The sequence below is a fragment of the Rhincodon typus genome, chromosome 30, assembly GCF_021869965.1.
Source record: "Rhincodon typus isolate 14 chromosome 30, sRhiTyp1.1, whole genome shotgun sequence".
Taxonomy (NCBI): domain Eukaryota; kingdom Metazoa; phylum Chordata; class Chondrichthyes; order Orectolobiformes; family Rhincodontidae; genus Rhincodon; species Rhincodon typus.
The window spans coordinates 37,621,437-37,643,326 of NC_063361.1; the positions used below are offsets into that span (position 1 = coordinate 37,621,437).

Consider the following 21,890-nt stretch of genomic DNA (forward strand, 5'->3'; position numbering starts at 1 on the left):
ACAGTGAGTGACCCTTACCCTGAATAAACACTGACTCTGTACAGTTATACAGTGAGTGACCCTTACCCTGCTGAATGTACACTGACTCTGTATAGTTACAGCAGAGATTAATTTACTTTGAAGTTCAGTTTTAAATATTGAAAGCCTTCTGACTTGTGTTTGCATACACTGCTTATAATTTGAGACTGAGGACATCAAACGAAACAAGTTGTGTGAAAACAATAGCATTCCCAATTCTGTTCCCGTTTCTGTGAAGATGAAACACTCACATTCAATTCAATTATCCACAAGAGCGAAACAAACAGCAGGTCAAAAGTTACAAAGAGGCAGAAAGTCCTGCGGACATCAGAGATTGCTTTCTTTTCGTCAAGTGACTGACACTGCGCTGGCAGCCCAGACTGGCCCTGAAACTGTGAAGTATTGATTGAAGAAATGGTTGGGAGACTCTGCTCAAGTCGTTCCATCCTGGGTTCTCCTTTCTATCAGACATTAGGTCCCTGAGTAAAAGGTAATTCTGCAAAACAAACAAAAGCCATGAGAACATGAGAGATGCACACCTAGGGGGAACAAAGTCATTCTGATCCTGCCCACACAGTGTTTCCTTCAATTGTTCAATCAAACTGCTGGGGATAATCAATCATTTTTTCACTCCAACCCTGTCTCCAGTCAGAGTTCACTATTTGCCCGGACATGGTCCCAGCTCATTCAAAGATCTGAAGCTCCCTGGTTTACAGTCATCGTACTTCAGAACTAAGTCATTACCTGAAACAATTTTATTGTTTCTTTTACCCTGATCCGGTACTTTGTAAATACAAGTATCGGTATAATACTTCAGTTAACACAAGTAGTAGTAGTAAAGTGTGTTCAATCAAAGGATAACACCTCATCTAAGTAAATATGCTGAAAATTTGATCGGACCATGTTCTTGAATATGTATTGAGCAAACACTCCTCCAGTTTTATTACACAGAATCATGTGCTCACACGTAGCACACAGAAAATTGGCATTTTTCCAGTTTCTGATTGCACAATCTATTGCAAGGACAGTAACACACAAGGCACATCTGCAGATTAGCAAAGAAATCAAGAACTGATGTCTATTGTCATTGTCAGGTTTCTGACACACCAGGACTGAAATGAACCAGTTACCGATGACATTCTCACAAGTCGTGATCCTGTGGACAGCCTGGCCTGGTGTGTAGTGTTGGTAGCCACTCAGGATTGGCACAGGATAACGCCACACACATGGTTTCTATACAGCAACCATTTTAAGAATGTGATCACTGGTAGCAGCTCCTCATTGCAACAACAACTGACAGGCCAACACACTGTGATTGCAGAATCTGGAGTTAAATACACAAGCAGAGAGCCAGGCACCAGTACCTGTGTCTGTGGATTGCCTTCTCTTGATTCTAGCACAGTTTCAGCTCAGATGCTCACACGAATTCCAACTGTTTCAAATCCACCCAAAGTTACAGGTAGTTCCAAGAGGTACAACACTGCACTCACAGCTGCTCTCACCATGTCTGTACTCGATGCCACACACCACCACATGCACACTTCCTCACCATCAGCACCACTTCAAAACTGCCTTGAACCCTGGTTCCATTTCATTCTTCGTCTCATTTGACGCTTTAATTAGAAACATTTTCTCTTATCACAAGCTCCAAAATCCTCAGGTACCAACATCCCTTTTGATTTTCACTCCCCTCCCCTTCGACTCCATCCCTTCTTCTACTTCCACGCCTTGCTACGTATTCACTATAGTCTCTGGCCATCATCCCTCTGAGGATGAACAATTCGTGCTCAGCAAAGAACTTAGTTTTCTTTCTTTATGCCTCCACCTCAATGAATTTTGGACATGACATGACATTGAACTCTACTTCTGTCACCTTCGCCTCCGTTCCTACTCCGTTGGACAGGAGAACTCTCCCTGCCACACAGACCCTTCATCTGTCTCCAGCCCTACCCCTCCTGTGGGGACCTTCCCTCTGGCCTCTTATTTGTACTTGATTTCTTCATTGAGACAGCCAATGTGACATCAGCCACCTTCATTTCTCTGCTCCCCTCCCTCACTCTGACCTGTTGCCCTTTGAACTTGCTGCACTCTCTTCTCTCTTGTTACCGCTGATAAGGGCAGTGCTGTTGTGGTCTGGCGTGCTGACTTCCAACTGGCAGAGGCTGAATGCCAACTCTCAGGTACTTCCTCCCATCTCCCCCGGTGAACATGAGGCTATTATTTCCAGGACCGTTATTGACCTCATTTCCTCTAGAGATCTCCCCTCCGCAGCTTCGCACTTCATAGTCCCCAACCCCACATTGCCCACTAAAACAAAAACTGCAGATGCTGGAGATCTGAAACAATAACAGAAATTGTTGTAGAAACTCATCTGGTCTGGCAGTTTATGGGGAAGAAGGCAAAGTTAACGTTTTGAGTCCAGTAACTTTTCATCAGAACTGTTAGCAATTTGAAAAAAGTGGTATTTAGGCTAAAGCCAAATTTTTTTTGGGGGAGGGTTCTGTGAGCAAATATATGGAAATAGAGCTCAGAGAGAAAAAAGAGAGAGAGAAAGAGAGAGAGAGGAGAGACAGAAGAGCGAGAGAGCGAAAGAGCGAGAGAGCGAGAAGGGGTAGGTAGACCAGGGCAGAAGCGAAGCTGAATAAGTGATAATAAGAGCTAAGAGTATGAGAGAATGGGTACTGAATTTACTTTGAAGTTCAGTTTTAAATATAGAAAGCTTTCTGACTTGTGTTTGTATACACTGAGCTATAGTGAATGCAACCCACATAATGTGCATCAGCATAAATACATTTTCCTAGCTGCTAACAGGTCCAATGAAGAGTCACTGGACTTAAAATATTAACTCTGCTTTCTTCCCACAGATGCTGCCAGACCTGCTAAGTTTCTCCAGCAATTTCTATTTTTGTTTCAGCTCACTTTCTACCTTTTCAAAGGCAAAGGTGGGTATGTTTGCTGATGATTGAGCAATGTTCAGCAGCATTAACAACTCCTCAGATACTGAAGCAGTCCATGTCCAAATGCAACAAGACCTGGAAAGGCCTGGGGCGACCAAGTGACAAGTAACATTTGTGCTACACAAATGCAGGCAATAACCATTCCAACAAGGGAGAATCTAACCTTTACCTATTCACATTCATTGGTATTTCCAGTTCTGACTTCCCCACAATCAACATCCTGAAGTTAATCATTGACCAGAAACTGAACTGAAGTAGCCACATAAACACTGAGGCTACCCACTCTGGTCCAAAGCCAGGAATCCTTTGGCAAGTAACACACTTTCTGACTCCCCAAAGCCTGTCCACCATCTACAAAGTACAAGTCAGGAGTGTAATGGGATACTCTCCACTTGCCTGGATGGGTGCAGCTGTAACAGCACTCAAGAAGCTTGATACGATCCAGGAAAAAGCAGCCCGCTTGACTGGCACTACATCCACAAATATCCACTCCTTCCACCACTGACATTCAGTAGCAGCAGAGTGTACCATCTACAAGATGCACTGCAGAAATTTGCCGAGGCTTCTTAGAAAGCAACTTCCAAACCCACGATCATTACCATCTAGAAAGACAAGGGCAGCTAATATATGGGAACACCACTGGCTGCAAGTTTTCCTCCAAGCCACTCACCACCATGACTTTGAAATATGTTGCCATTCTTTCACTGTTGCCGAGTCATAATCCTGGAACTTTGCTTCCAACGGCATTGTGAACGTATCTACACCAAATGGACAGCAGTGGTTCAGAAGGCAGCTCATTACCACTTTCTCCAGGCAGATGTCAACATCCCATATCTGAATTTAAAAAAAAGTTCCTCCTCCTTCTTTGTCAACAACATAAAAACCCCAATTTCCAGTTCCTTTTTATCTCTGAACAGAAGTAATATTTGACTTGAAGCATTACATTCTTTCCTCTCTCCTCAGATAGAGTCCTAGAGTCATACACAATGGAAACAGACCCTTCGGTCCAACACATCCGTGCTGACCAGGTTTCCCAAAATAAACTAGTCCCATTTACCTGCAATTGGCCCATATCCGTCTAAACTTTTCCTATTCACGTACCTGTCCAATGTCTGTTAACTGTTGTAACTGTACCTGCAACTACCACTTCCTCTGGCAGTTCACACACACAACCACTTTCAGTGTAAAAAAACTGCCTTGAGGTCCCTTTTAAATATTTCTCCTCTGACCTTAAAAATAAGCCCTCTACTTTTGAACTCTCCTACCCTCGGGAAAAGGCCTTTGTTATTCACCTTATCTATGCCCCTCACGATTTTATGAGAGTTTCTCCAGCACTTTATGTTATTATAGGCTTCAGCTCTGTTTCTACTTAGTCAACCTCCTACACCATCCGACATTAAACTGGTTCACAGATAGTAGGAACTGCAGATGCTGGAGAATCTGAGATAACAAGGTGTAGAGCTGGATGAACACACCAGGCCAAGCAGCATCCGAAGAGCAGGAAAGCTGACGTTTCGGGCCTAGACCCTTCTTCAGAAATGGGAGAGGGAAAGTGGGTTCTGAAATAAATAGGGAGAGAGGGGGAGGCGGATAGAAGATGGATAAAGGAGAAGATAGGTGGAGAGGAGACAGACAGGTCAAAGAGGTGGGGATGGAGCCAGTAAAGGTGAGTGTAGGTGGGGAGTTAGGGAGGGGATAGGTCAGTCCAGGGAGGACGGACAGGTCAAGGGGACGGGATGAGGCTAGTAGGTAGGAGATGGGGGTGGGGCTTGAGGTGGGAGGAGGGGATAGGTGGGAGGAAGGACAGGTTAGGGAGGCGGGGACAAGATGGGCTGGTTTTGGGATGTGGTAGGGGGAGGAGAGATTTTGAAGCTTGTGAAGTCCACATTGGTACCAATGGGCTGCAGGGTTCCCAAGCGAAATATGAGGTGCTGTTCCTGCAACCTTCGGGTGGCATCGTTGTGGTACTGCAGGAGGCCCAGGATGGACATGTCGTCTGAGGAATGGGAGGGGGAGTTGAAATGGTTCGCGACTGGGAGGTGCAGTTGTTTAGTGCGAACCGAGCGTAGGTGTTCCGCAAAGCGGTCCCCAAGCCTCCGCTTGGTTTCCCCGATGTAGAGGAGGCCACAACGGGAACAGTGGATACAGTATACCACATTAGCAGATGTGCAGGTGAACATCTGCTTGATGTGGAAAATCTTCTTGGGGCCGGTGAGGGGGGAGGTGTAGGGGGGAGGTGTAGCACCTCCTGCGGTTGCAGGCAAAAGTGCCGGGTGTGGTGGGGCTGGAGGGAAGTGTGGAACAGACATGGGAGTCACGGAGAGAGTGGTCCCTCCGGAAAGCAGATAAGGGTGGGGAGGGAAAAATGTCTTTGGTCGTGGGGTCGGATTGCAGATGGTGGAAGTGTCGGAGGATGATACGTTGGATCCGGAGGTTGGTGGGGTGGTACATGAGGACGAGGGGGATTCTGGTTTGGTTGTTATTGCGGGGAGGGGGTGTGAGGATTGAGTTGCAGGAAATGCGGGAGACACGGTCAAGGGCATTGTCGACCGCTTGGGGGGGGGGGGGAAGCTTCACAAGCTTCAAAATCTCCCCTCTCCCAACCGCATCCCAAAACCAGCCCAGCTTGTCCCTGCCTCCTTAACCTGTCCTTCCTCCCACCTATCCTCTCCTCCCACCTCAAGCCCCACCCCCATCTCCTACCTACTAACCTCATCCCGCCCCCTTGGCCTGTTTGTCCTCCCTGGACTGACCTATCCCTCCTCTCCACCTATCTTCTCCTCTATCCGCCTCCCCCGTCTCCCTATTTATTTCAGAACCCCATGCCCCTCCCCCATTTCTGAAGAAGGGTCTAGGCCCAAAACGTCAGCTTTCCTGCTCCTCTGATGCTGCTTGGCCTGCTGTGTTCATCCAGCTCTACACCTCGACATTAAACTGGAATGCTTTCACTTCAGATTTTTCGAGGTTGACAACTCGCGAGACGCTATTAAAGTGCTTGCACTGCTGCATTGAGCTCCCTTACTCAGCGTAGGAAATATCTACAATCTCCTGTAGAACTAGGAGTTTGATACCGGAGCCCAGCCACCAGGATCAACCCAAAGATCATGACTGACAGTTGCTGAACTCCTAGATTCGATGTGGAACCATCTCTAAAATGTCAAGTCAACAGTAACTTCAGAATCGGAACCCGGCCAGTCTCCCTGATCCTGACAGTCAGCCACACTACATGAGGAGGCCATTCCACCCCTCCAGCCACTTACAGTTAATTCAATGCTGGTCGATCTGACCCTCAACATGTTTGCATCACCTTCCTGTTCCTCAATGGATCAAACTGAGGGAGAGTTCCCAATTTCCACCTCTTTGTGTGAGCAAATGCTTCCTGACCACATGCCACACAGTTTCCCCCCCACCACCTCCCCCACTGAATCTTTGATGGTAAACACTTCAATTGGAACATCCCGAGAGCCTATACCGTCCGGCCCCTTGGGGCCAGAGTGACCACTGTCCCCGGGCAGGGAGTCCGACCCAGTCCTCACCCTCCACACTCTCTCACCGCCCCAGGCCTCTCCCTCATCCTCGGGCCTTGTGCCTCGGGTCTCGCCCCGGGCCACGACTGCCCCTTCTCACCTCACCCGCGGCTCCAGGTCGCGCTCCTGTCCCGGAACCCGAGCTCGGGGCTCACCCGGAAGCGGATCCTGTTGCACCGCCCACGGCGCGGAATAGAGCGGTTTCAGATTGGTGTCACCTCCTCAACAGACCCCCGGCTTCCGGGCAGCAACCGCTTGCCCTCTGCACAATGAATGCACGAAACCGAAAATAAAACAAAGAACTGTGGATGCTGGAAATCTGAAATAAAAACGGAAATTATTGGAGAAGATCTGTAGGTCTGACAGCATCTGTGGGAAGAAAGCCATGTTAACGTTTCCAGTCAGGTGATTCATCAGAATTGATGAAGTTCAGACCTACCAAGTTTCTCTAGCATATTCTGTTTTTGTTGTTTTCAACCTATCCTTACATCGGAAGACAACCTTAACAGTAGAAAGTTTCAAAATAAATTAATTTCATTTTAAAAAAATCCCTGACAGTAATTTAAGTTTTTATGGTAATGGCGTTCATTTTTAAGCTATGTTGAAAACTTTTGAAGAAAACTAGATACTAAATATAAAAGAATTTTCAAAATTCGTTTACTTTTATTCTCTTATGGTATGTGGGCGTCACTTGAGCCAGCATTTATTACCCCTCCCTATTTACCCTTGAGAAGGTGGCAGTGAGCTGTCTTCTTGAACTGCTGCAGTCCATGTGTAATATATAGATAATTATACAGTGAGTCTTTCTCAGTATAACAATTTATTTTAGGACAATATCTATAAACACTATTGTTTGAAATTGAAATACTAATAATGGATTTAATGTCTGAATGCTTGTCAAACCTCCACAAAATAGGTGAGATTCAATCCTGTTCCAGGATTACTATACTTCAATGGCTGATTTGATGACGGGAGGCAGTGTAGAGCCAGTTTTCCTCCTAAACATGTTAGTATGAGTGGCTAGAAATTCTTTGTTATGCTACCATCTTTAAAGAGGAGTATTGACCCAGCCACTGAGTGCTTTCAAATATTGATAAGTTACCACATTGCATTGTATTCTAAAACTGAAAGATGACTAGGGAGGTTTTAAGAGCCAAGAAGTGAATGCTTTGGAAAAAAAATTGGAGCCTTCGGGTTTCGTGGAGGGAAAAGGAACCGGACAATTTAGTTGAAAGATAGAAGCAAGAAAAAGTGAGAGTTTAAAGAAATACTGATCATATTAGTATTCACTAATATTAGGATAACTGCAGTCAAGAGATGTCAGAGGTAATGGATCATTTACTACATGTTTCCTGTTCAGTGTGGTAGAGATGTGCTAGAAAAGAATTCTCAGATCTTGGATTGATATTCAAGAGTTGAAATTCATAGAGTTTAAGATGTTTTAAGGTGAAACAAATGTTTAAGACAAAATGAGATAACAAGCTTCTTGGAACTTCAGTGATATTTGAAATACATTTGAGATGGGGGGAATAGTGAAGCCAAGAATGCTGATAAATGAAGGTCAGAGTGGAATCATCGAAGGCAGATATAAGAGCAGTTGGTTAGTTCTATCTGAGGATGAGAAACACTTTTTGAAAAATTAAAGAAACAAACTTTTATTGCCAATTGAAAGAAAAGAAGCAATATTTCAGTTGTTCCACCAAGGTAACTGCAGATTGTGAGCACTGAGGAGTCTAGGAGTTGAAGAGAACTCAGTGCAAAGTTAGGTCATCAGCAGGAAAGTGGATGATGTGAGGGAATGTATTCATTTAGAGAAGAAACAGAGTTATAGCACAGACCCCTAGGAAGTCTTACATTAATGAGGATCAGACACAAATTACAACCCAAAGAGATCAATGTGCAAGGAGATGTTGGAGTCTTGAGCAGAGTTTTGGTGGGAGGCCACATGATGAGAATACATTTGAAAGTGTAAGGTGCAAGAACCTGTCAAGATTTTTGAAGACATTTAAAGCAACAAAGGAGCCTTACCGATGTGTTAAAACATTGCTGTTATTCAGAGTATTAGGACAAAAAAATGACATTACAGACTTGATGGAATTTATTCATCCAATCAGACTGTCCTGGGTCCCTTACCAGCACCAGGCTGTCTGTCTGTGAATCTACTGCTGCAACAAACTGTGGCACTTTGCTATTGGGTAGTCAGGGGGTTCCTACACTGCAGAAGGCCTGTGCTCAGAGATATGCCCCAATCGTTCTCTCCCCTGTTTAGCTTTTGAGGTGACTCAAACAGAGAAAATAGATGCATTAAAAGAAAGGAAAGGATTCACCAAGTTTGTTTGGATCTTTCACTGTTTCCTAAATCATCATAAGGTGCCTCATCAAAGGTTACTGCAGAAAATAATAGTTCATGATGTAGAGTATAACATATTAGTATTACTAATATTAGCATTAATTACTATTAGTAGCTAATTAAGGATTGGTTAGGTACAGAAAACAGGTTGTAGACATAAATGGGCCATTTTAGGTTGGCAACATGTATCCAGTAGTGTGCCCCAGGAATTAGTGCTAGGTACTCAACTATTACAATTTATATCAATAATTTGGATGAATGACTTGGACCGAATGCATATTTTCTAAGTTTGCTGAAGACACAAAGATAGACAGGAAGGTAAGTTTTGAGGAGAACATAGAAAGACAGCAAAGGGATAAACCCAAATGAGCGAGTGAAAATTTGGCATTATAATGTAGAAGAAATGTGAATTTCTACGCTTTTGCAGGAGGAATCTTTTAAAAGTTATATTATTTAAATGGAGAGAGTTTGCAGAGCTCTGAGGTACAAACGGATCTTGGTGTCCTGGCATGTATATCACAAAAAGTTACTTTATAGGTACAGCAAGTTATTAGGAAGGCAAATGAAACAATTTTGTATATTGCGAGGGGAACATAATATAAAACTAAAAGTATTTTATTATGATTGTACTGGGCATTGACGACACTACATCGAGAATTATGTGCACAATTTATTCTCCTTGTTTAAGAAAGGACATAACTACTTTCAAAGCGGCTCAGAGGAGGTTCACTTCACTTATTCCTGGGATGACAGGGTTATCTCATGAGGTGAGGTTGCACAGGTTGGGTCTGTATCTGGTTGTGTTTGGAAGAATGAGAGATGATCTCATTTAAACATATATGATCCTGGAGGGACTTGACAGGATGGATGCTGAAAGGATGTTTCTTCTTGTGGAGGCAGAACTTGAAGACCAGAGGTCTCCCATTTAAAGGTGGAAATGAGGAGAAATGTTTTCTCTCAGAGGGTCATGAGTACAGGGAACTCTCTTTCACAAAGAGCAGTGCAGACAGGGTCATTGAATACTTTAAAGGCAGAGATAGATTAATTTGTTGACTATTTAGGGGATCAAAATGAATTAGGGACAACTAGGAAATGAATTTGAGACTACAGTCAGATCAACCATGATCTGATTGAATGGTGGCTTGAGGGGCCAAATGGCCTACTCCTCTTCCTAACCCCCACGTGTTTGTACATATCACACATTCTCCTAACTATAAATCATGACTTCAAACCTTCAAATTAATGGTTTGACTGGAGTTGATTATATGTATCAGTTGGTGATCTCTATTGAACTCATTCAAGTAAATGCAGGGCACAAAATGAGCTGATTAAAGCAGAATTTATTGCTATAGCCAGTGGCACTCTTTCAAAATACAGAGAAGATATTTAACAGCTTGATATATGAACCTTTATGGAAAAGTTCTGGGTTTTGTGATAGATACACCCATTCTCCATCCCACCATTTGCCAGGGATCCTAATTGCTATATTACGTAATGTCCAACATTGCAGTGACAATATAAAGCAAGGACCTCAGTTAATGAGGTGACAGCAAAGTACTGTGGAGTGAGTGGGAATAAACCAGAGCTCTGGCACTTTTGCCTGCTCAATGACCTGAGCCATTATAACTGAACAGCAATATTAATGGGGTTGGTGTGGAGTTAAATCTGCAGTTTCAAAGAAGATCATATCCCAATTGGATTGGTCCTCATGCTATTTGAGTTATTAATTGAGTAAAATGGATTTTTAAAGGAGCCATGCAGAGGTGAAAGATGAACAGTGCTGTCTAAAGATCTCAAAATCAGAAATGTTGTTTTCACAATAATTCACTCCAACTCATAAAGGTCTGGCTTCAGAAAGTCAGCTATTCCTTGTATCCTTGTGATACTAAAGCCAACATTAATCATTCAATGGGTCAGTTACATCTCAACGTGAGATTCTGGGCAAAGGGGTGAGGGATGAGTTGCTGATTAGGGAACTCAGGGGTGTTAGCTCCTTAGGTTACCCCTTACAACTTGTTCTTCCTGCTCAATATTGCCCCACATGCCACCTACTCACATTCTCCATACCAGGGTCATTTCTGGCATTGAATGCTTCCAGTCATCTTCCTGCATGTGACACTGAGATAGAATTATCTCTCATGGCTGTGTACCTTTCTGTGCAACAGTCTTTGAGAGATGAGACTGATTGTACATGGGAAAATAATAGCAACTGGTAAAGTTAAACATGACTTGCATTTCTATACAACTTCAAACAAGCTCAGGATGTCACAAAGCACTTTACAGCTAACCAAATACTCATAAGGCATAGGCACTGTTATAATGTAAGGAAAATGACAGCCAATCTGCCATCCTTATCTGGTCTGGCCTATATGTGACTCCAGACCCTCAGCAACGTGATTGACACAGACCTGCCCTCTGGGCAATTACAGATGGACAATAAATGCTGGCCTAGCTAGTAATGCCCTCATCCCATAAATGAAAAAAAATTGTGCACAGAAAGCTCCCACAAACAACAATGAAAGTGCATAATCTATTGTCATTCACTGAGGGAAAAAATATTGGGCAGGACATCAAGAGGGATTGTTATTCTACAAATTATTCTCAGGGTAACTTTTATATCTATGCAAGAGGGCATAGGGGTTCTTTATTTAATGTCTGGCAGTACAGCAGAACAGAACCTCAGAAGAGACCCTCCGAAAGTGTGGCACTCCTCAGCACTGACTCTCTGACAGTGCAGCACTCACTCAGCACTAACCATCTTACAGTACAGCACTCTGTCAGAACTGACCCTCCAACAGTGCAGCACTCCATCAGTACTGACCGTCCAACAGTGCAGTGCTCCCTCAGAACTGACCCTCCAACAGTGCAGCACTCCCTCAGTACTGACCCTCCAACAGTGCAGCACTCCCTCAGTACTGACTATCCAACAATGCAGCAGTCCCTCAGTGCTGACTCTCTGAAAGAGCAGCACTCCATCAGTACTGATGCTTGGCCAGTGCAGTGCAGTGTTCCCTCAGCACTGACCCTCCGACAGTGCAGCACACCCTCAGTACTGACTCTCTGACAGTGCGGCATTCCCTCAGTACTGACCCTTGGACAGTGCAGTGCTCCCTCAGTACTACACTAACAGTGCAGATGCAGAATTTGAGTCCCTGAACCCATGATGAAGAGGGAGTCTTATGGGGAAAGAATCAACCAGTATCTATCGGAGTTTAGAAGAATAGGAAGTAATCTTTGTGAAGTATATTAGATAAAAGGAAAGGGTCTCCCATTTAAGATGGAAACGAGTTTCTTTTTCTCTTAGAGGGTCGTGACTCTGTAGGATCTTCTTCACTAAAGAGCAATGAAGGCAGGATCATTGAATTTTTTTAAGGAAGAATTAGATAGATTATTGACAAGTGAAGATGTAAAATGTTTAATAACATACAAGCAGTCCTTGGGATGTGAACAGGTTCTATTCTGGAGCAAGTTGGAACACAATGCAGGACAAAATAAAGCGGCCATCTGTAAACACGGCAAATATTCATGTTTTGAATCTTTAAAATTATACCTCTATATGAGTTTGCATTCATAAGTCGGACATTCATGAATCAGGACCCCTTGTATATATTTATTTTTGATTTATACTTTGAAATTTATGAATGCACTGTATGGGTTTTCTATGATCCTGAAGTTAATAATTAAGTTGAAAGTATTCCTGCAGCAATTACGTCTTATAGAGATGTACAGCATAGAAACAGACCCTTTGGTTCAATATGTCCACACCAATTTGTCCTAAACTTATCTAGTCCTAAACTTATCTGCACTTGGCCAACATCCCTCTAAACCCTCCCTATTCATAAACCCATTCAGATGCCTTTTAAATGTTGTAATTGTACCAGCCTCCACCACTTCCTCTGGCAGTTCCTTCCATATGCGCACCACCGTCTGTGTGAGAAAGTTTTCCCTTAGGTTCCTTTTATATCTTTCCCCTCTCACCTTAAATTTATGCCCTCTAGTTTTGGACTCCTCTACCCTGGGGAAAAGACTTTAGCTGTTCACCCTATCCATGCCCCTCATGATTTTATAAACCTCTATAAGGTCACCCCTCAGCCTCCGATGCTCCAAGGAAATAAGCCCCAGACTATTCAACCTTTCCCTATAGCTCAAACCCTCCAACCCTGGCAACATCCTTGTAAATCTTTTCTGAACCCTTTCAAGTTTAACAACATCTTTCCTATAGCAGGCAGACCAGAATTGAATGCAGTATTCTAAGATGGCCTCACTAATGTCCTGTGCAGCTGCAACATGATGTCCTGACTCTAACATTCAATGCACTGACCAATAAAGGCAAGCGTACCAAATGCCTTCTTCACTGTCCTGTCTACCTGCAACTCCACTTTCAAGGAACTATGCACCTGCACCCCTAGGTCTCTTTGCTAGGCAACAGTCCCCTGCTAAAATACTTTGGTAGGTCTACTTAGGCATCCTAATCGGTTAGTGTTCTTACTATCTCTAATTGGTTAGTGTTTATTTTAAGGTTTTATGACTTATTGGAGTGAACCACTGTTCCTTTAGACACATTTCTAGATTTAGAGAATATTTTTCATCTTAAGGCAATTTCCCATAGTTCAGAGGGAAAGGTTTTTGTTTTGGGCTGTTCTGTGATGTTCTTGGTAAGAGATGATTGTATGGAGCAGTGCTTGTGAGAAGGGGAGTGGAAAGTTATTTTAATCTATTCCATTTTATCTTAATTTATTTCATTTCATAAACTTCTTATTTCACTTCATAAACTTCTTATTTCATTGTTAAAACAAAATCTGCAGTATTTTGCACTTCTATCTCAATGAGACACCACTTTCTTAAAACTAAATCAAAACAAATTTGATCTCTCAAACCAGATTTCAGTCTGGGATCTGATTTGTCCAGTAATAACACCAGATGAAATCATAACACGAGGGAATCAAAGGCTGGGTAGAAAGTAGAGGCCACACTGAGATCTTATTGAATAGCAGAGAGGGCTTGAAGGGCTGAATGGACAATGCCTGTCCTTAATTCGAATGATTGTTAAACATCTGCACTGAACTGTCTTGGGGGTCACCAGAAAATTCAAAGACAAGGTAAAAATTCAAACTTAATTAGAAGCAGGATTATTGTCAGCAAAGCTACTCAAACCAAACAGGGCAAAGCATTCAAGTTGAAGGCTAGCACAGGGTCACAAAGTCCCTGGTTTCTGTCAGGCCTTTTCACAGTCCTGTTCATCAGTGAGTGGCTTCCCTCTGCACTTAGCCTGGGATCTCTCCTCCTCTGTCCCAGTTGCTGTAAATCAGAACAGACTATTAGTCCGAGGAACAAGGATGGTGGCAAAAACAAACAGTACCTGACACAATTACTACAGAATATCCTGTACCCACTCCAGAATTCCTACACTTCACTGAGTGGAAAAACATCATTTCAATTCATTGAAGAATATCTGACAATGACAATGTATCATGCGCAAAAAATGGAAAATAATCCATTTTAAATTATGAAACCTGAAGTAAAATTGGGACGGGCATTTGGGGAGCAGCCCTTTACACACAGCCTTTGCTGGAGGAGATGTGGGTGGAGCCTATGTTGCTTTAACCCCATGTCAGTGATGGCTATCTGGGAATGAGAACTAGCTCCATTGGGAAGGAAGATGCAAACATTGAATTTCCATGTTGTTTGTTCTTTCTGCTCTATCATTCCCCTTCTCTCTACAGGACTGAGGATCTGTGGATATGGTTACAGAATAGAATGTTCCTTCAGTGTCAGCAGAAAGGATGCCTGCACACTGTCCAATCTCCCTCAATGTGTGGTTCAAGTTCACTGCCAGTCTTTGGGTGCTACCAGATCTCTCCACATCTCTCTACCTTGCTGTGAAGTAGTTTCTTTTCCCCATTGACAGGTGACCATGCTTGGATAGCTTTTGGCCATTCCCATGATGTTCTGTGTGTATGTTGATCCTGCCCAGTGTGGCCCAATTCTGTGGATAGAATCCAGGAGAATGTGTTCAGTAAGATCTCTGGTCTCAGTGTTTCAGGTTAGTGCCTGTGGCTGTTTGCATGTCGTTCTCAGTGTGTTCCCCGGGACACATGGATTGCCCTGTATTTGGAACCCCACGTGTATGGATCATGTGCGGACATTTCCCACATTGGATAGGTGTCTGTCAGGAGTGCAGTGACACCTCAATTTGAACAAGTTGTTCTCTATTTTACCAAAATAGTGGGTGATCAATTAGAATGAGGAAGAGAAATTTCTTCACTCAAAAAGTTATGCAATTTTGGAATTCTGTCCCCGAGAAGGTTGTGGATGCTCCATTACTGAATATATTTAAGGCTGACATCGATGAATGTTTGGTCTCTCAAAGAATCAATCAATACGGAGAGTGGGCGGGAAAGTGGATTTGTAGTCAAAGATTAGCCATGGTTGTATTGAATGATGGAATGGATTCGATGGGTAGAATGGCTTCCTCCTGCTCCTATGTCTTATAATGAAACCTCATTTTAATTGATTAACTGTGGTGAGGAAACTTAGCCCTTGGAGTTTAAGGATGTTGGTTTGTTTCTTCATGCAGAGACTCTCTGAGCAATGTCCACAGCAGATAGGCTCTGCACATCCCCAGGGCTCAGTTCTCACTGTTAGTCACAGTGCTGTCTCAAGTGCAGTTTCTTATTTTCATTCCATCGTGATCTGATAGCACATAGAACATAGAACTGTACAGCACAATACAGGCTCATCTGTCAACGATGTTGTGCCGAACTTTTACCCTAAACCTAAGGTCTATCTAACCTCCACCCCTACCTTATACTATCATCCATATGCCTATCTAATAGCCGCTTAAATGCCCCTAATGAGGCCGACTCCACTACCGTCTCTGGCAATGCATTCCACGCCCCTACCACTCTCCGAGAAAAGAACCTATGTCTGACGTCTCCCCTATATCTACCTCCACTCACTTTAAAACTATGCCCCCTCGTAATTGCTACCTCCACCCTAGGAAAAAGTCTCTGGCTGTCCACTCTATCTATACCTCTGCTCATCTTGTACATCTCTATCAAGTCACCTCTCATCCTTTGTCATTCTAAAGAGAAAAGCCCTAGCTCTCTCTCAACCTTTCCTCGTAAGACCTTCCCTCCATTCGAGGCAACATCCTGGTAAATCTCCTCTGCACCTTTTCCAACGATGTTCATTCTTCCCACTTACTGGCAGTGTCCACAGCTGGTGTTCCACAGCCGGATTTTGGCCACGCGTTTCGGTCTGTCTGTGGATCTTGGTCTATTTGGAGAAGGTCCGTATCGGAGGAATCAGATTGAATACTGTCACACTCTGCCAGATCTGAGGGGGTGTCATACAACTGCGAATGTGTGGATTCAGCTCCAAACTGGGATTGCACAATGCACTGAACAGCTGAAAAATACATGAACACACACACACAATCTAAAACATATGGTCCAGAAAAGACCCAAAACACAGAACACACAAATTCAATATACATATCCACGTACAGCACATGTATGGCCTGGAACAGGCTTTTAACTGTTAACTTTACTGGAAATAAAAATGATGTAAGATGTAAAACTAATGATTCACTCAGCTCCATTTTACATACATCAGTCAAACTTCACCCCAGATGTGTCATGGTCCAAGAAGCAAGTGGAATTCAATGTCAAATAGAGTAAGAGTGAGAAGGGCAGGATTCAGGGGGAGGGGAATGGGCCTGAGGCAAAGGGTGATAGGACAGGGTCTGGATATGGGCAGTGAGATAGTGTATGACAGGCTGATTGTGTTGAAGCTGTTGGTATAATCAAGGACAGAGCTAAGAACAGTTCTCAGCTCGAGTGAAGCTGAGACCCAAGTGGAGGCAGGAGATGAGGCAACTTTGAAATGATGTGATCCTGGTGACAGATTGGATGTAGAGTTTGAAACCCATTCAGGTCCAATAACTTGCTGAGGTTTAACACGAACCACTTCATCCTGAGGGAAAGAGTGTTCAGCCTGGAGTGGAATCAGTGGAAAGGAAGCAACATTTGTGGTTAGGGTCTAAATATCTGGTATTTATCAGAAGGAAACGTTGACTTATCCTTAACATGATTTCAGTCCAACAACCTGACAGCACAGTTGCTGGTGGCCATGTCCAGACCAATGCCTTCAGGCAGAGACACAAGGACTGTTTCCTTTATTGCCAGGTTAATAGTAAGAGTCCGCACTGAAAGTGATCCTGGACTGGAGTCTAGCCAGCTATAGTCACCTTGTTCAGGTTCTCTCCACATTTCATCCACCTGAAGCCAGGTTGCTGCTGTCCTTCAGAGGAGAAAATTTGTGCACCGTCTCCAGATTTAATCACGTCTCTTCCTGCAATGCACAAGGTGCAGGGAACAGTATTGATGGAACACCCACCTTTTAATGAGGGAGGTGTGTAAGAGCTGGATGGAGTGGCTCGTTTGGATTTCAGAATCTCACTGTCAGTGGAGGATGATCTCTGGAACAGAAAACAGGCATATCCTTTACTTTCACATGTCACGATGACCTTGCCAACGAAGTTCTAACTAACAGGAGGCAGCCACTCAGCTGCTCAAGACTGTTTCACCGTTCAGTTAGATAATGACTGATCTTAATTTCATTAATCAATCTTGGTTCCAGAAACATTAATCCCCTCACCCAACTTACATCAATCAATCTCTGTGTTTGTTTTCTTGGGGCGAGGGGGAGGGGAAGGGAGTTTGACAGTTCTGGATCCTCATCCCATTTTGCTTTTCCTGATATCTCTACAAACTCTGACAGTTTACATTGCACACAAAGGGGAGCAGAGGTGTTGAGGTTTCTCCCACAAATAACAGTTGATGCCACATCAGTTGTTAATTTTAAACTGAGATAAATTTTTGTTAAGCAACGGTATTAAGGAATGTGAGCCAAAACCAGCCATGATCACACTGAATGGTGGAATAGGCTCAAGGGTGTGAATGGCCTATCCTCTTCCTCTGCTATTGGGAAACCAATTAATCTAGGAAATGTCACTGGAGCAAACCATGTGGGAATAGCTGGCATAACCAGACATTTAGCAGAATTTATTTTTAAAAAATTAATAATCAATCCAGACCTGGTTTTAAAAACAATTGAATCAATGTTCATACTGACATCATCTCAGCGGGCGCTAGGTGGTCAATTTAAAAATTGGACACACAGACTGGCTTAAAAAGTTCCTTCATGGGATGTGCGTGTCACTGCAAAGCCAGCATTTATTGCCCACCCTTAACTGCCCTTGAACTGAATGGCTTTCTTAGCCATTTCAGAGGGTAGTTTAAATGCTATGGGTGTGGAGTCACATGTAGGTCAGACCAGGTAAAGAAGACAGATTTCCTTCTCTAAAGGATGTTAATGAACCAGACGGCTTTTTACAAAGATCAATGATGGTTTCATTACAGAGTCTAGTTTTTAATTATGATGGGATTTGAATCCCATTGTTAAACTGGGTGTCTGGATGACTAGACTAGTGACAATCCCACTTTGCCGTTGCTTCCCCCAACCCGTAGGGAGGAGAGTGGCTCTGAGGCCCAGGAGCAGGGTAGCACCATTGATGGGAATAAATGAGTGCTTTGTGATAGGAGGAGATCAGCCAGGTGTCGCTCAGGAAACAGACTCCATGTAACCCAGCGGAAAGTCAATAATATCAGACTGACCTGGTAGGAAACTGGTTCCTCTTCTAGAGAAAAAATAGAAAGGAATAAATGTGAGCAACTTATGTGATATAAACAGAAGTACAATGTATTTTAATCAAACTGCTTCACTGGATAGCGACATTATTACCTGACTGAGGCTGTCAGTCAGATTGAGAAACACTGGTGCTTACAGCATCTCTCTTTTCTGCTGTTACCACTTTACCCAGCACTGGCTTAAGCTGCTTTTGGCTTAAACCTTTCAGTCTGATTGCAGCTAAAGTGGTATCACTCGGAACAGTGAGCAGATTGTCTGGCAATTGGCTGAAGTAAAGCATTGAGTGACTGGGATCAGGAATGCACGGCCTGAAAGGGTGATGGAAGCAGATTCAACAGAAACTTTTAAAAAGAGAGATAATGGAAAAGGAGAAACATTTTGAGAGCTCTAGGGAATAGGTAGTCGAGTGGGACCTAATTGTATAGCTCCTTCAAAGGTCAGCATAGCTATGATGGACCAAATGGCCGCTGTATTCTCTGTTGTATCATTCTCTGAAAGAAAGCGTGCCTTCACTCTGAACTATTCGAGATCCCTCCGAGATAGACTCTTCTGCCTTAGGTCACAGGTCACTGGAGTGAGCGCCAGGCTTCCGAATGCCAGTGGGACCCCTCCCCCAGTGACAGGTATTCCAGTTTTGGGAAAGAGGTTGAAATAGTGAGTGGGTGGGGTGAGGAGCAGAGAGGAGTGAAGTGTGGCAAAGTGAGTGTGAACCGGGATCTAAGGGTCTGAAGGCAGTAGGTAAGGGAGGGAGGAGGTAGTGAGTGCTGTTCCCTCATTGTTGCTATCCTGGTTTCTGGTCTCTCACACTAATTACTGTGCCAGGCCTTAAGAGAGCTCTGTCTTGCTGCTGGCTTCACTGCTGATGCCATGACAGTGTTACCTATGGTATGTTCAGTTACCTGGTGATGAGTGATCAGAGAGTCTGAACAGTGTTGCTGGAGTAGGTCTCCGTCTTCGAATCTATAGGAATAAACAGGAGAAAGCTGTAATCAGAAAATCACCTCGACATGTCCATCAGATACTGATCAGGAATTCCATTACTTTCAAAGTTCACCAGCTTTTTAATCCAGTCACAGTGGGAGCACGGATACAGTGCATATGGACCAGGCCACTCCACATCACACAGTAAACTCAGTTCTTGCTATTAGACAAACACAGCACCCAGGGTCCAGCTAGTAAACACTTTCCCCAGCCCACAGTCTCAAACCCCTTCCCTACAGCCAAGTGCCCCAGCCCTTTCCCAGCGCCCCTTCCCTCAGGAACCACTCCCAAACCCACTCCCAGTTCCGGCCCACCCAGCACCAATCCCCACTCCCAGCTCCTGCACCCCTAGAATGCAGCCCTGTCCCTCATTCCCAGCACCCCACAACCCATAGAAACTAGCCACAAACCCCATTCCCAGCTCCCCCCTTGCCCAGAATCCAGCCCCAAACCCCACTCCCAGCTGAGCCTGATTCCATCCTTCATTTTTCACACCTGGTCCTGTTATGACATGGGTTGCTTTAGCATAGTCACCCATTCCCATGTACTCCTAAGCCTATATTCACATTAAATGGAATGAAATTAAATGGAAAGAAAAACAAAGAACTGCAGATGCTAGAAATCAGAAACAAAAACAGAAATTGCTGGGAAAACTCAGCAGGTCTGGCAGCATCTGTGGAGAGAAAGCAGGATTAATGTTTCGGGTGCAGCAACCCTTCTTCAAAGTTCTTCAGAAGGGTCAATGGACCAGAGACATTAACTCTGCTTTCTCTCCATAGATGCTGCCAGACCTGCTGAGTTTTCCCAGCAATTTCTATGTTTGTACCACAATGTATGGATTGCTTTAAATACAGTTCACCAGTTCTTTCCTACTCTTAGCTTTTATTATCACTTATTCAGCTTTGCTTCTGTCCTGGCCTGCTGTCAATAATCTCCTTGTTTACCTACCCGCTTCATATCTCTCTCTCTCTGGGCTTCATCTCCACCTATGTGCTCACCTCTTCCGTTCACCGCATCCCCTCGCCCCCACCTCATCTTCAGTGTGGGATGGCACGGTGGCTCTGCAGTTAGCACTGCTGCCTCACAGCACCAGGGACCTGCGTTTGATTCCACCCTCCGGCAATTGTCTGTGTGGAGTTTGCCCATTCCTCCCGTGTCTGTGTGTATTTCCTCTGAGTGCTCCAGTTTCCCCTACAGTCTAAAAATGTGTAGGTCTTGTGGTTAGGCCATGCTAAATTGGCCCGTAGTATCCAAGAAGGTGCAGGTTAGGTGGCTTGGCCATGGTAAAAATCCCATGTGGGGTTTCGAGTGGGTGGGTCTGAGTAGAATGCTCTTTGGAGGGTCAGTGCAGAGTCAATGGGCCAACTGGCCTCTTCCTGAACTGTAGGGATTAAATAATTCTATAAATATCATATTTTCCTAGCTGCTAACAATTCTTGCGAAAGGTCACTGAACTCAAAATGTTTTCCCTGCTTTCTTTCCACAGAGGTTGCCAGACTTGCTAAGTTTTTCCAGCAACGTCTATTTTTGTTACAAATCCAGGAGACTGTGATGGGATATTGGGATTCAGGTTGGGGATATTTGAGTTTGGGATTGCGTGTGGGCTGGGCTGAAAGTGGGTTTGGGATTGGGTGTGGGATGGGCTGAGAGTGGGGTTTGGGATTGGGTGTGGGATGGGCTGAGAGTGGGGTTTGGGATTGGGTGTAGGAGGGGCTGAGAGTGGGGTTTGGGATTGGGTGTAGGAGGGGCTGAGAGTGGGGTTTGGGATTGGGTGTAGGGTTAAATGTGTTTAGGGCAATGTCAATATTAGACAAAAAAGGGTGTTAATGCTGCAAGGAATTTTTAGGAAGAAGTTATTTTCGAGGAAATCCGCCGATTACAGAATAAATCTCCATGTTAAAGTCTTGGAGAGACTCTGTCTCAGGTTTAAGAAACAGAGACTAATTAAAGAATAAATCCCTCACTACTGAGGCCACAGAGAGAAGTTTACAGAATCAAGCAGCGAGTTCTAACTACCATTAGCTAAGCTCCACATCACAGTCCTACCTTCTCCACTGCTCTGCTATCCAGGTGACTGGATCTTACCGGCACCGAGAAACTGATTTTCTTCCTGTTTTTTGGATCCATATTTCTCTCCAGTGCCCGATTGTCAGCAACTATGACCGTCGCTCAGTTTCCATCCAGCTCTCTCTCTCTCTCCCGGCTCCGGTCCACAGTCTGAAGCAAATGAATTGTGTTGTTATTCTGTCCTCACCACCATCAGCTCCACACGCCGAGCCACAGGAAACATGAATTATAGATCTGTGACTGAGAGTATGGGCTCGTAATGAGCTTCCTGATGGA

The 21,890-nt window shown here is 44.1% G+C and overlaps 2 protein-coding genes across 9 annotated transcripts in view; both read right to left on the reverse strand.

Moving 5' to 3' along the window:
• The window catches only part of stard3 (StAR-related lipid transfer (START) domain containing 3), a 26,797-nt gene extending 20,077 nt beyond the window's left edge, over positions 1–6,720 (reverse strand). The window contains exons 1-2 of one of the 8 annotated variants that reach the window (XM_020520889.2): positions 6,603–6,720; positions 270–514 (exon numbers count right to left, since the gene is read on the reverse strand). In XM_020520889.2, coding sequence (XP_020376478.2) covers positions 270–464 — 195 coding nt within the window. In that variant the 5' untranslated portion in view covers positions 465–514; positions 6,603–6,720. Of the gene's footprint in view, positions 1–269; positions 515–762; positions 913–1,382; positions 1,402–3,645; positions 3,734–6,235; positions 6,338–6,511 lie in introns of those variants that run through there. The other 7 variants (XM_048614645.1, XM_048614649.1, XM_048614644.1 and 4 more) reach the window with 7 other exon arrangements.
• A 7,347-nt stretch (positions 6,721–14,067) lies between these two features.
• On the reverse strand, positions 14,068–21,684 carry ppp1r1b (protein phosphatase 1, regulatory (inhibitor) subunit 1B). Its single transcript, XM_048614433.1, has 6 exons — positions 21,594–21,684; positions 19,466–19,526; positions 18,533–18,555; positions 17,253–17,334; positions 16,059–16,262; positions 14,068–14,150 (listed from the first exon to the last, which is right to left on the reverse strand). The coding sequence occupies exons 1-6, from the start codon at positions 21,672–21,674 to the stop codon at positions 14,068–14,070; spliced, it is 534 nt and encodes a 177-aa protein (XP_048470390.1). The 5' UTR covers positions 21,675–21,684.
• Between the last annotated feature and the right edge of the window lie 206 nt (positions 21,685–21,890).